The 12,613-nt window shown below is 54.1% G+C and overlaps 6 protein-coding genes across 6 annotated transcripts; 2 read left to right on the top strand and 4 right to left on the bottom strand.

Moving 5' to 3' along the window:
* Positions 1–980: 980 nt before the first annotated feature.
* Positions 981–2,074, top strand: BDP81DRAFT_307586 (uncharacterized protein; the record flags this gene model as incomplete). The annotated part of the gene is made up of 2 exons (XM_060583374.1): positions 981–1,228; positions 1,438–2,074. The coding sequence occupies 2 exons, from the start codon at positions 981–983 to the stop codon at positions 2,072–2,074; spliced, it is 885 nt and encodes a 294-aa protein (XP_060450199.1).
* Positions 2,075–2,349: 275 nt separating this feature from the next.
* On the bottom strand, positions 2,350–3,667 carry BDP81DRAFT_445064 (mitochondrial outer membrane protein porin; the record flags this gene model as incomplete). Its single annotated transcript, XM_060591906.1, has 4 exons — positions 2,350–2,499; positions 2,568–3,260; positions 3,359–3,481; positions 3,623–3,667. The coding sequence occupies 4 exons, from the start codon at positions 3,665–3,667 to the stop codon at positions 2,350–2,352; spliced, it is 1,011 nt and encodes a 336-aa protein (XP_060450198.1).
* Positions 3,668–4,891: 1,224 nt separating this feature from the next.
* On the bottom strand, positions 4,892–7,285 carry BDP81DRAFT_457146 (asparagine synthase; the record flags this gene model as incomplete). Its single annotated transcript, XM_060593252.1, has 10 exons — positions 4,892–4,934; positions 5,020–5,124; positions 5,200–5,483; positions 5,542–6,537; positions 6,604–6,752; positions 6,805–6,840; positions 6,897–6,923; positions 6,998–7,023; positions 7,078–7,128; positions 7,260–7,285. The coding sequence occupies 10 exons, from the start codon at positions 7,283–7,285 to the stop codon at positions 4,892–4,894; spliced, it is 1,743 nt and encodes a 580-aa protein (XP_060450197.1).
* A 1,453-nt stretch (positions 7,286–8,738) lies between these two features.
* On the bottom strand, positions 8,739–9,403 carry BDP81DRAFT_445062 (SUMO-conjugating enzyme ubc9; the record flags this gene model as incomplete). The annotated part of the gene is made up of 4 exons (XM_060591905.1): positions 8,739–8,992; positions 9,054–9,077; positions 9,142–9,305; positions 9,369–9,403. The coding sequence occupies 4 exons, from the start codon at positions 9,401–9,403 to the stop codon at positions 8,739–8,741; spliced, it is 477 nt and encodes a 158-aa protein (XP_060450196.1).
* Positions 9,404–10,289: 886 nt separating this feature from the next.
* On the top strand, positions 10,290–11,487 carry BDP81DRAFT_457144 (Pex19 protein family-domain-containing protein; the record flags this gene model as incomplete). Its single annotated transcript, XM_060593251.1, has 4 exons — positions 10,290–10,431; positions 10,488–10,708; positions 10,765–11,343; positions 11,392–11,487. The coding sequence occupies 4 exons, from the start codon at positions 10,290–10,292 to the stop codon at positions 11,485–11,487; spliced, it is 1,038 nt and encodes a 345-aa protein (XP_060450195.1).
* A 211-nt stretch (positions 11,488–11,698) lies between these two features.
* Positions 11,699–12,449, bottom strand: BDP81DRAFT_457143 (uncharacterized protein; the record flags this gene model as incomplete). The annotated part of the gene is made up of 2 exons (XM_060593250.1): positions 11,699–12,076; positions 12,132–12,449. The coding sequence occupies 2 exons, from the start codon at positions 12,447–12,449 to the stop codon at positions 11,699–11,701; spliced, it is 696 nt and encodes a 231-aa protein (XP_060450194.1).
* Positions 12,450–12,613: the final 164 nt, after the last annotated feature.

Genomic DNA, 12,613 nt, shown 5'->3' with positions numbered 1-12,613 from the left:
TAGATATATCCCCTCTTCCTCCTATGCGGTCACCCCCTCCACAGAAAGTGCCAACCACAAGTCTAGACCGCGAATCACATTCGAGATGAGCAGAGGGCATTGACAAGGGACGGGACGAGGTAACATTGCAACTAGGAGGCAAGACAGTCACCGCCGCCCCTAAACAATCAACATAGAGCAGCGCGGACAAGCCCTCGGTGAGGTGACGCGACTAAGCCCGTCAAGGACACGGCATATGTTGAGAACAACTTAACAAGCCGCCGTGGAGAACGACTCTCATCCTAAACATAATACAAGTTGCTGGTACTCACTTGAACACGCATGAAACAGCAGCCATTTATACTCAAATACGATCTCGTGTGCTCGCAAGTTGTTCGGATCTTTCATACGTGCAAGTTGAGAGATTTATGCTGAGAGGAATCACTTAGCTGCGTTATCAACCTGAGGACTCGGTAAGACCTAACACCGCAGTAATGATACCATAGTTTCCCTCAGAGTAAGAGAACCGTCCTTTCAAGTATTCATCATTCTTATATTAACGAGGGTGTATGAGGTATTGCTTTACAGCAGTTACTTCAGATGTGTGAGCGTTATTGTTCTGTGATTATTGTTCTGTCACTGTAGACAATAAGACCCCTTCATTATGTAATCAGCACCAAACCCCCATAGGCGCAGGGGTAGGTACCACCAAGCTCCGATCTACCGACCGACAAGAGCAGAAGCGACCATCGATTTCGTCACTACTTCCGTCCCGTCCCGGGCGCACGCGAACGAACGAACGAAACGAGAGAGACTTAGATCCCGAAATCACACCTCACCTTCCTCCACTCCTTCCACGACATCATATCCTACCACCCCTCCCGAACAAAGCTCCCCCAGCTCCCCCACCACTAGGGTTCCCTATCCCCTTCAATTGAATCTCGTAGTCAATTCGTCACGGAGAGACAAGCACATCGAAAACGTCCGGGCTCGAGCCCGGCATGCTCCTCCCCCGGCTGCTTCAACCCGCAGCGGCCCGTTCCCTCCGCCGCGCCGGCGCATTCTCGACGAGGACGATAACGAAGACATCAGCGAATCCTCCCACTCTACCAGGGCAGATATGCCTCCGAGCTCGGTTCCCGCGTCGGACGTTTACGATATCGCGTGCGCTTCGAGATGACGTCGCTTCCATGAATCACTACGAGACCTTGAAGGTTGCTCACGATGCCTCTCCATCTGATATTAAGAAGTGCGTGCCATGTCCCTACCTACCTATCTGCCACCCAGTTGGCCGTGGAAGCTACAATTCTACAGTCGCCTTCACATAGGCACATGTCTAAGCTACAGCAACACTCCCCCGCCTCAGCCTAGTCTCAATGCTTGCTATGCCCACCTGCTCTCACCAATCTCATTCCAGCCTAAGACCGACAAACAGCTAACTCAACCTTCCCCTCCTAGATCCTTCTACGCCCTCTCCAAAACCCACCACCCAGACCATAACCGCGACGACCCAAACGCATCCCGCAAATTCCACGCAATAGCAGAAGCCTACTCCGTCCTCGGCACCCCCGCCAAACGCGCATCCTACGACCGCTCCCTCCCCTCCTCCTCGCACAACAGCCACCATGCCGCAGGCCACAGACGCGGCTCCTACCACAGCAGCTCGGGTCCCGCGGGCGGCCGCCCCGCATCAGGCCTCTCCCGCCGACGCACAACCTTCCGAGGCCCGCCCCCGAGCTTCTACAGGTCCGGCGGTTGGGGCGCGCAGTCGGCGAAGCGGAGGGAGGCCCACGAGGATACCACCGGCACCGGCGCGGAGAAGGAGCAGCCTGGGATGGGTCCCGGGTCGGATCCGTACGGGCACACGAGGTCGGCTGCGCCGCGGCACTTTGATTCGCAGACGCATACTAGGACGCAGCAGAAGCAGGATTCGCGGCGGTCGCATAGAATCATGGGCACGCAGGTCCCGGTCGGACCACAGGAGACGTCTGTGGGAGCGTTTTTGGTGGTCAGCGGGATCTTGTTCTTTTCCTTTTTCATACCCTTTGTTGCAACTGGCGGATTGCGCCGGAAGAAAAAAGATGCTAAAAGATAGAGTTCAGGCAATAGAGCTTGCGTAGCAATCAGTAGACATCTACCAGGATAGACATAAATCACACGACAAAAGGCTTATTGTCCACATCACCACGAAACAATCGAATGCGAAGAAACCAAGGAATTCCGGTCGACCAAACTCAATTACTCCCCGAACTAATCTACACCAGACAGGAGCCTCCAAATGAAACCAGAAGAGCATTGGGTCCGCTACCCGGCCGGAGAAAGGAGCTGAAAGAATTTTCCTCGTCAAGAATACATGTGGTGAACAAAGACTTAGCCCTCGAAGGTGAAGCTGGCACCGAGCTTGTGGGTAGCCTGGTCGAGCTTCTGGGTATCAAAGGAGGCACCAAGACCAAGGGTAACACCCTCGCGGAGGAGGACATTGTAGCCGAGAGCGGCGACACCGTTGTTGTTGACCTTGAACTGTACGCGGAGATTCATGAGCAATGGTTCTAGAAACGATGTTGGGGGAGGGAGAGAAAGTTACACACCTTGGCGAAGGAGACGGGGTCGATGCGGTACTTGCTGGCGACCTCGAGGCCGACGTTATTGCCGGCCTTGGAGTTCCAGGTAGCCTTGGCACCGGCCTCAACCTGGGAGTTGACCTTGTGGTAGTAGGAGGCAGCGAAGACGCTGAGGTTGTCGCTGGCAGTGATGGCAGCAGAGTAGGTGGGGGCCTGGAAGCCGACAGCGGCGGCATAGCCGGTGACGGAGGCCTTGTTGACGTCGTAGCCGGCAGAGGCGCCAGCGAGGAAGCCCTCGTGGCCGACAACGGCGTCGATGTTGGCGGTGGGGCCCTTGAGGAGGTCGAAGAAAGCGCGGCTGTGGAAGTTGCTCTGCTTGAAGGTGAGGTTGAACTTGGCGCCCTTCTTGGCGGCGGCCTTCTCGCCGGCGGAGGGCAGGAAGGAGAAGACACCCTCAGCCTTCAGGCCCTTGGCGAGGCTGTCGGCAAGCTCGACCTTGGTGTCAAGAGCGGCAGCGGTGTTCCATGTCTGGGTGAGGGTCAGGCCTGCGCGATTGTAGAACATTAGCAAATGTGCAAATCCTGGCGATATGTTGGCTGCGAATGAGACAGGACTGCCGTAAGGCCGTCCATATATTCGACCCAAGCTGAGATTCAAGCGCTTTAAACGATGGGTGGTGGTTGCTGTACCGGTAGCCTTGTCGGAGTATTTGCCCTCGATCTGAATTGGAGGAAGACGATGTTAGTCGAGGTCCATGTTTATTTATTTATGGGACACCTGATGCATCATCAGGCGGTGAATGTTAGGGCGCGACTTACAGCTCCAGCGGTGCTCTTCTCGTGGGAGGTCTTGCCGGTGACCTTGAAGGCAACGTTGTTGGGGGTGTTGCTCTTGAGCTCGAAGGTGGTGGCAGAGAGGTGGTAGAAGTCCTTGTTGAGGAGCTATTGAAGGCCAATGTCAGCTGAGTGGTTTCTTCCGTCGAGGATGACCTCGGCCGGGGGAAGAAGCCTAGAGCTTGATTTTCCCCGTCCGCGATTACCTGAAAAAAGTATAGAGGGAGAGAGGGGAGGGAAAGCGCATACGTCGTTGGCCGACTTGGCGATGTCTCCGAAGTTAGGAACAGACATGATTGCTGATTTTTGACGGGAAGAAGGACTTCAGGGAGAAAATTGAGTAGACAATGGGAAAGCGGTTGACGAGATGCGACGGGCAAAAAGAGGCGGGTTGCAGGTGTCCTTTCAGGAGATGGTCTGCTGGGGCGGAAGCTGTTCGAGAAAATGTTTTGGTTGCATCAATTGGTTGACGGGGATTCCCGGCGCAATTCGGTCCGGAAGAGCTTTGCTGTGACGGGGTCGCACTAGGACGCTTTTGGCTGCACGTGGGGGATCTGTTATTGGTTTGTTGGGATTGTTGTCGGCTGGAGAGCTCAGATGGGACTCTGGAAGACAGGGGATCGCAATAAGGTAGAGTAAAGCACTGAGAGAGTGGATGTCGATTGCCAGCAGTGTGGGCTACCCAAGGCTCAGGTGTTCAATGCGATTTTCTGGCTTTGCTCTTTGATTGTTGTACTCTGTTGTGTGTATTTGAGTGAGTGTGTAGATGGTGAAAAGAAGATAAAGTGGAAGAATGAATCTGGGACGGAATGTAGGTAGCAAGAACGGCAGGCGTGAGATTCTTACCGTCAGCCTGAGAGAAGAGGCAGGCGCAGAATCTTTTCCGTGGTTCCTGCCTCTTCCCGTTGCCTTTGTCTCTGTTTGCACTGTCGCTCATTTTTCTTCCCACACACCTGTCTTCGTGGTGTAACTCAGATTACTCCATGGTGTCACCTCACTGCTGGTTCTTTTGTCCATCACTTGCGCTGTTCAAATAGGGGACTAACTGAGTCACGGTGGATGCTCATTTGATCAGTTACCGGCACTTGCCACTAAGTTGACATTCCCGGGCAATCACACTCAATCATTGTTGCACACAAAGTGGACTCTTGGGTGGAAGAAGTCAATGGAAGTTGGGGAAGGCTCTTGGAGTCTGGGATGTTGCTTTCTCTCATAAGCTCCAGGAACCAACCCCTGGCAGACCAAGACCTAGGTACATACGGAGGGGATTACAGAAGAAAAGAAAATGGTCGGAAACCCTTGCGCCATCACCAGAGTCTTCATCGCAACCACGAACTAAGCGAACATTTTATGAAGGCGCAACAGCAGACAATAATTGCAACTTCCATTCCCATTTTTGGAGACTCTAAACTTGTTGAGTGTCTACATAATCCAACAAACCAGGACGCCTCTACCTTTACGCGCCCGCATTGACGTGAAGTGCTAGGATACATGTTGTCTTTCCTCCAAATTACCACTTTATGCGGCGGTCTCGTACTTCTGCTCGTGGACGGCAATAGCTCTGTCATGCAACGGGTCAGCAAACGGACTAGGCCAATTCATTTTCACTGGGGAATTGGGGAGAGGGGGGGTGTCTTGTGACTCACCTGCCACTGGGATCCGTCTGCTTGGACCATGTGGGGGTCCAGCGCATAACGGTCGAGGCGCAATGCGGCGGGAAATGCTCGTCGAACATGAGGCGGTACCAGTATCTGTCAAAACCGCGTGTCAGCGGCGCCTGATCCTGCAGAGCAACAGAAAAGGGATAAAGATTGGATGATGCTTACGCTTCCTTGGTGTCCGGAATGTCAGTGCCCCATTCCGGCTTGGGGTTCTTCATCATCTCGTCGGTAACGTGGAGCTCGGCGTTGTCCTTGAGCCCGTCGATCCATCCGTATCCGACACCGTCGGAGAACTGCTCCTTTTGTCTCCACAGAATGTTGTCCGGGAGGTACGGCTCGGCGCCGGGCTCGTCGGAGGTGTCGAACGCCTTACGGAGGATGTACTTCTCCATCTTCTCTTTGGTGATCATCTTCTCTGAGGGGTCGATGTTCATGCAGGCCTCGAGGAACTACAGAAAACAAAAAGTCAGCGGAGACAAGGTATTATGGGCTTTGCAGTCTACTCACCTCCTTGTCCAAGAAGGGCACACGCGCCTCAAGACCCCAAGCGGAGGTGGACTTGTTGGCGCGCAGGCAGTCAGCAAGATGCAAGTTCTTGACACGGCGAACAGTCTCCTCGTGGAATGCCTTCTTGTCGGGAGCGGCGTGGAAGTAAAGGTAACCTCCGAAGATCTCGTCACTTCCCTCACCACTGAGAACCATCTTGATGCCCATGGCCTTGATCTTACGGGAAAGGAGGTACATCGGTGTGGAGGCACGGATCGTGGTGACATCGTACGTCTCGAGGTGGTAGATGACGTCGGACAGAGCGTTCAGGCCGTCCTCAATCGTGAAGGTCATGACATGGTGCTTGGTGCCGAGGAACTTGGCGACCTCGAGGGCAGCCTTGTTATCGGGCGATCCTGGGAGACCGATAGAGAAGGAGTTGAGCTGGGGAAGATATGTGACAGTTGACAGCTTGTTGTCGTCGTCGATACCGACCATGCCATCGCCAGTATCGGGGTTCTCCGTCATGGGAAGCGCGCCACCGTTGGCATCGAGGGCCGCCTGCTTCAAGCGCAAAGTCTCCCTTTGGGCAATGGCCGCGACCAAACTGGAATCCAGACCACCGGACAACAGGACACCGTATGGCACCTCAGCCATGAGTCTCTTTCTGACTGACTTCTCGAGCTTCTCGCGGATCAACTTAAGGTCGAGAGGGGTCTCGGGGACCTTCGCGGCGTCCCACCAGGTAGGCTCGAAGTATCTTGTGGTCTTGCCAGTGGCAGAGTCGTAGATGTGACCAGGGGGGAAGGCCTCGACCTTGTCGCAGACACTGTGCAGGCACTTCAGCTCGGAGGCAAAGTACACCGCGTCGGGCTCTTTTGAGGACCAGCCGTAGTAGAGGGTGGTAATGCCGATGGGGTCGCGGGCGGCGATTGTGCGGTCCTGCTTCTTATCGTACAAAACAAAGGAGAACATGCCGTCGAGGTGCTTCGGGGCATCGAGACCATACTCCATGTACTGTGATACGTCAGATCTCCATGCCTTCCAATGTGGATATCAGGTCGAGGGTCGATATTGACTCACCAGAGGGATGACGACCTCGCAATCGGAGCCGGTCTTGAAGTGGTATTTGTGCTTGAGGGACTTGCGGATCAGACGGTGGTTGTAGATTTCACCGTTGACGGCAAGGACGATGCTCTCATCCTCGTTGGTAAGGGGCTGGGCGCCGGACTCTGTGATGGTGGTCAGCCATAGAAGTTGTGGCCAGGTAAAGGTAAATCTTACCGACGCCGACGATGCTAAGACGCTCATGGCACAGAACTGCAATTGATGGTCAATTGATGGGATACTGATGGTCATGATCAAGTATAACCTACTCGTCTTGTTGGAAATGACGCTTCCACCTGTGTGAGGGAGATTGGTCAGTTGTCTGCTTGGTTCGTGTCGAAGTCGCGCATCGCGGTGACTCAGAACTCACTCCAATCGGGGCCACGGTGACGGATGCTGCGAATTGGGGGTCAATTGATGCGCCTTGAATATGAACGATTGAAAACTTACGCCTTTGCAAGCTTCAACGCCGTAGGCTTGAACTTTTGTACGTCGGGGTGACTGCGCGCGCACACAACAGTCAGTCGCATTCTCCAGAGGCATCATGGCGGGGTTAATTATTTTTTTGGAGGGGAGCTCGCGTTGCCCCTCCATCCGCGCCGAAATAGGGACGATCTCGCAGGTGGGCTTACCGGTGACAAGCGAAAATACCACACATGATTGCAGTCTCTCGAAGCTACGGCTGTGTGTTGTGTATGTGTATGGGATGAACTATACAACTCAGAAAAGGTTGGAAGAGGCGAAAGACGTGTCCCGGAGGAATAAATACGGAGCAAGAGGTGGGAGCAACCGGGTGAAGGGGTGGGAGTGATAGAATTATGACTCTTCTTGCGCTTCACCCAGTTTTTTTATTTTGTCGTTATTTCTTTTCGACCTTAGTTACCCTTTCCTTTTGCCGCAACGGCCCCAGAGAGTAGGTACTTGGAAGCATTGGACCGCGCTCCTGATACACCTCAATGACATCCCCCCTAGCACCTAGCTCATCCGACGGAAGCCCAGCCCTGAGCCCCTGACACCTGGTACTTTACCAACCTTGGATTATCGGAGGCCGTAGCCGGTGCTTCGATAAGGGTCGGAAACGTCAGGGCCGTCTACGACTCTGTGCCAAAGTATCCCCAAGGGTTGTTAAAGTGTGCCAAATTTGCAAGTCCGCCGCTGCGGAACCACAGTGACTGGCTGCATCTGCACGATACGCTAGTCTGCTGCGCTGCACTAGTGTAACATAGCTGGTCCCCTGGGCCGATCTCGGCTCTCGCAATTATTGGCGGACTGGCCAGTCAGAGTTCACCAGTCTCCCAATTACCTAAGCTTACCGACTGATAAGAAACTACATCGTGCCCAGCCACCAACGAGAACGCAGAGAACGAGTCGGTGTGGTTCTGCCGTTTGCTGTTTGCTGCTGCTGCTGTTAATCTGTTCTTTCACGACAGCCCACATATGGTGCCACGGAGACGCCTTTTGTCTGCGAAGCTGCAGCTCTTGATGCTGCCGGGCATACTTACCTCACTGTGCTCGTGACAATGTCTTCTACTGGAGGGAAAACGAGGCTTTCGGCAGCCCGTGTCTTTCACTGTTTGGTAATACGCCCGCTCCCATTGAGCCCTGACTCTTCCACCCCCCGACTTACTCGTCACCGTTGTCAGGGTTCCGGGTCTCAGGCCAAGCAAGCTATTGTGGAGGTGCGCTCCTCCGACAGAAACACAAGAGCCCGGCGGCATTCGTTCCGGTGCAATATCCACAGGCGGCGGCTTTCGACGGGTAATAAATGAGCCTCCCACCACTGACTGGTGGGGTCTCGAATCGCCGCCAAAAGAGTCATCGTAACCAGCGTGCCAGGCTCGTATAGTCGACTCGCATATCATTTCTACTCGCCTTTCCAAGCACTCAATCGATGCATCTCACACGCAAATAACCTATTCACCAGATCAACAGCCGGGCTGGGAATTGATTGCCCACTTGTTTTCTTCCGTCACAATATTCTCATTGCATTGTCATTGAACAGATCGAAAGCAGAGAAGCAGACCGTATGGTATTCCCGTAACTCCGAAGTCCTGCCTATGGGCAAGACGCTGTGATCTCGTAAATCTATTCACACATAGTTGCCGTTGCATCTAAGGCGCCGGGTTCTCTCTCACGACGCGCTTGATGCGCTTCTCGTATTCCGTCTTGTCTTTCTTGAAGAGACTGTAGGCTTCAGCCTGAGCGGGAGACTCGGGGTTGGGATCGTCGAGCAGGTTCTGGATGCCGAGCAGGATCTGCTTCACCGTGATTGCAGGCTTCCACGCCTCTTCCTCATTCAAGATCGACAGGCAAACGGTGCCGGAGGGGTAAACGTTGGGATGGAACAGCGGAGGGACAAATTTGCCTACGCATGTTTCTATCAGCTTGACGTATATGGACGGGCTTAGGGATGCTTTGCAACTCACACTTAGGCGGCTTCGTCGGGTACTCTGTTTTGCGCAGAATCATCAGCAAACGGCTTTCACTCCACTGCCATTACTCCGAGTAACTTACCTTCGGGGAATGTGATTGTCAACTTGAAGAGGCCGCCCTCCCAGATCGTCTTCTCCTTGCCAGGAATACCGCACTCCCAAACCTTCAGGTCGAGTGTTCCACTTGCGGCATTGCGCTGAGGCTTCGCGAAGAAACCGAAAGGGTGGTCCTTGCGCCACTGCTTGCTATAGCATGGCCAGAATAGTTAGACACATATAGGACGATAGAGAGCAGTTGGGGCAGCATACCGCTCCTCCTGAAGTCTGTTCTGGCAAAGCGACATTGTGGTGATGTATAATAGTCACTGAGAGTGTCTGTGTCCAAGGTCGTGTGCGATGTCTGGCTCGTGTTTCGCAAGGTTGCGGTTGCGAGTGTGCACAATCGGGACGATTCAACCTTCGTATCGGGCCGTGATCGAGGGCTCGGTACGTTCGGATGGCGGAGGTGTCGTAAAACGTTCACGCCGGTCGATGTAGAAGAGGAAAGTGGTAAGGCTGGCTGTGTTTGAAGGTTGGCTCGGTGTGTTGAGGCAAAGCCGCAGCGAGTGGAAGTCGTCAACGAGTTACCTGAGGTAAGGCGCCTTGCACTTGCCTCACTGAATGCGCCGCGTTGGAAGGCGGAAGATTTTCGGGGTAGAGGTACGTACCGACTTGGATCGACCAACGGAAGGTGCGAGACCTGGCAAACGCGAGAAGCCGCGGTACCTTCCGCAGGAGCTCAGGGCCGTCGGGACCTTTGGAAAATGGAGAGGGGCGGCAGGGGCGCGTAGGTAGGTAGCGGTCGCCCAATGGACAAATGGGAGAATGGACCCCGCCCTAACCACGTTTGTCCGGCGGCGCGGGGTGCTGGGAATCTGACGTGGGGCTAATGGACCTGCCCAGATGCAAGACAACCTTGGAGCTTCAGGCCGATTCCTCGGCTTTCATCTGACAGTCCATCTTTCTGCACGTACAAAGGCGATAATCCCAACCCTTGTGAGGTTGTCTATCACCTGCAGCACCCCGAGGTTCTGGATCCCTACCGTACGACACCTTTGTCACGACCGCATACAGCGTTGCTTTGACCAGGGCGCCTGTTCTTACATTCACAGACACTGATACCACCCCAAGCGCCTTCTATTTCTTGTCACACGCATCATATTTGGATCGCAGCGGAGGCATTTTGCAAAGATGGAGAAGGACGGTAGCGCAGCCGGCGCCGCCAACACTGCCGAGGCAAAACCCGTGGTGCCGCCAGTGGAAGAGACGAAGCCTACGACTGTTGTTGAGGATGTTCCCGACCCCGATGAAGACGATTTGGACGACCTGGATGGTGCGCAAGTCACTCAGAGCCCTCTGTGGCGGCTTGGACTATACTGACTCTGCTAGATATGCTCGACGACTTTGCCGCCGTGAATGTGGAATCAAAGAAAGCAGCACCACCTGTTGCGCCAGCTGCGAAGACCACTGCGGCTGGCCCAGGGAGGCCCGCGGCAGCTGTGGAAGATGATTCTGAGGATAAGACACTCGAAGAGATGCTGTCTTCCGACGATTTTGCGAAGCAGCTCCAGGCTGGCATGGCTGACTTGATTGGGGAATTTGAAAAGAATGTAGGAGACTTTTGAGGCATGTCGACAACGATCCGAACGCTGACTATTTTCCACAGCCCGAAATGCAGGCGCAGTTCGACAACGTTTTCAAACAGATGAGTGCAGCTGCTCAAGAAACGGAAACCACTCCCGAAGGCACGACCGGAGCAAAAGCGCCACCACCGCCAACCTCAGCTTCGTCTTCAAGCAAAGCTACCGTTTCGGACCCCACCGCCGACGGTTCTTTCCAGGAGACCATTAAGAAAACCATGGAGCGCATGCAAGCATCCGGACAGCAGGCGACGGCTGCTGCGGCAGAGTCTTCGACCGAAGACTTCCTCGCGGAGATGATGAAGCAACTCGGGGAAGGCAATCTCGAAGGCGGTGGTGGCAACGAAGAGGAGTTCTCAAAGATGCTCATGGGCATGATGGAGCAGCTCACCAACAAAGAAATCTTGTACGAGCCCATGAAGGAGCTCAACGACAAGTTTCCCGAATGGTTGGCAAAGAATCGGGAAAAGACACCGGCAGAGGATCTCAAACGGTACGAGGATCAACAAGCACTGGTTAAGGAGATCGTGGCCAAGTTTGAGGAAAAGTCGTACGCCGATTCCAACGCGGCGGACAGAGAATACATTGTGGACAGGATGCAGAAGGTATGAATCCCGATCGAACATGGATCTTCACGCGCTAACAGCAGACAGATGCAAGCTGCTGGCTCACCCCCATCCGATCTAGTTGGTGACATGCCATCAGCGCAAGAAGCCTTCAATGGAGACGAGGGCTGTAATCCTCAATAATTGGACATCTCGATGGATGTCCCGTCAAATATGTTCCTACACAACCGATGCCTTGCCCCGTGAGTCTGCATATACACAGGAGCCATTCATGGCGTATTCCGACCGCCGTTTAATGCCAAACGCCAAAAAGCAACCCCCAGATCCCGAAAGCCAAATAGTCTCGAATAAACGCCACAATGCAGATAGACCAGCAGTAATCAGCACCATGTTTTCAAGACATGTCCATATCTTGTGAGGACGCGTCTGGCTGACTGCTTTCCTGTGATACCAAATTCATGAATAATGAATCGTAATCCTCGTCGTCCGACAGGCCATACGGATCTGATTGCATCATTTGTGAGGAGCCAGATTCGGGCTGCGCGTCAGATGACTGATCGTAGGACAGCAGTAACGCATCGAGCTCGTCCTGCTCCTCCTGGGCAATGGCATCAACCATCATGTCGTCAGCATCATCGGGGATGCGTTGCGCGCGCTCTTGAAGGACCGATGCCGCGTCCTCGATATCTGCTTCGGAAAATATCGCGTTGCCCTCTATTTGCTTGGCATAATGCCGTTGCCGCATGTCGCGATCCCAATCAGACTTGAGAAGCTGTCGGATACGTCAGTATGCTAGATCAAGAGTCAATAGCATCGCCACCACGTACAGTGCCCTCCATATCCCGCCGCTGGTATTGACGGTCGTCCGCGCGCTGCCTCACGTTTTGGAGGAACAGCTGCCGCCTGCTCTCCTGTGCCTCTTCGCGTTTCCGGACTATCGGGTTCGGTCTCGTAGCTCTTGATGCATACTTGAACTTTGGTTGAGGGATAGGCGATGATTGTGTGTGTCGTACGGTGTTGTCATTGATAGGCGAAAGTGGTGATGACGCGCGGATGGGCGACGAAGAAAGAGGCGAGGGGACCGCGGGCCTGAAATCCCATGTCCGGTCGCTGAAGATGGGTACGGGTCCAGCGACGGAGAACATTTCGGAGGTTTGGCTAACTTCTGGTGTCTTGTCTCGTTGCATAGAGCCAACACCGTGAGGCAAGTGGGTGATACTTGTGTGCAAAGTCGTGTGGTGTTCGTGCTGTCTTCGAAATAATGGGCTCTGGTGCTGAAGCTGTAGTTGTAGCTGTCGCCTCTTGCAGG

Source organism: Colletotrichum phormii, assembly GCF_030913505.1.
Source record: "Colletotrichum phormii strain CBS 102054 chromosome Unknown BDP81scaffold_2, whole genome shotgun sequence".
NCBI classification, from domain to species: domain Eukaryota; kingdom Fungi; phylum Ascomycota; class Sordariomycetes; order Glomerellales; family Glomerellaceae; genus Colletotrichum; species Colletotrichum phormii.
This window is presented reverse-complemented; position numbering and strand designations above follow the sequence as displayed.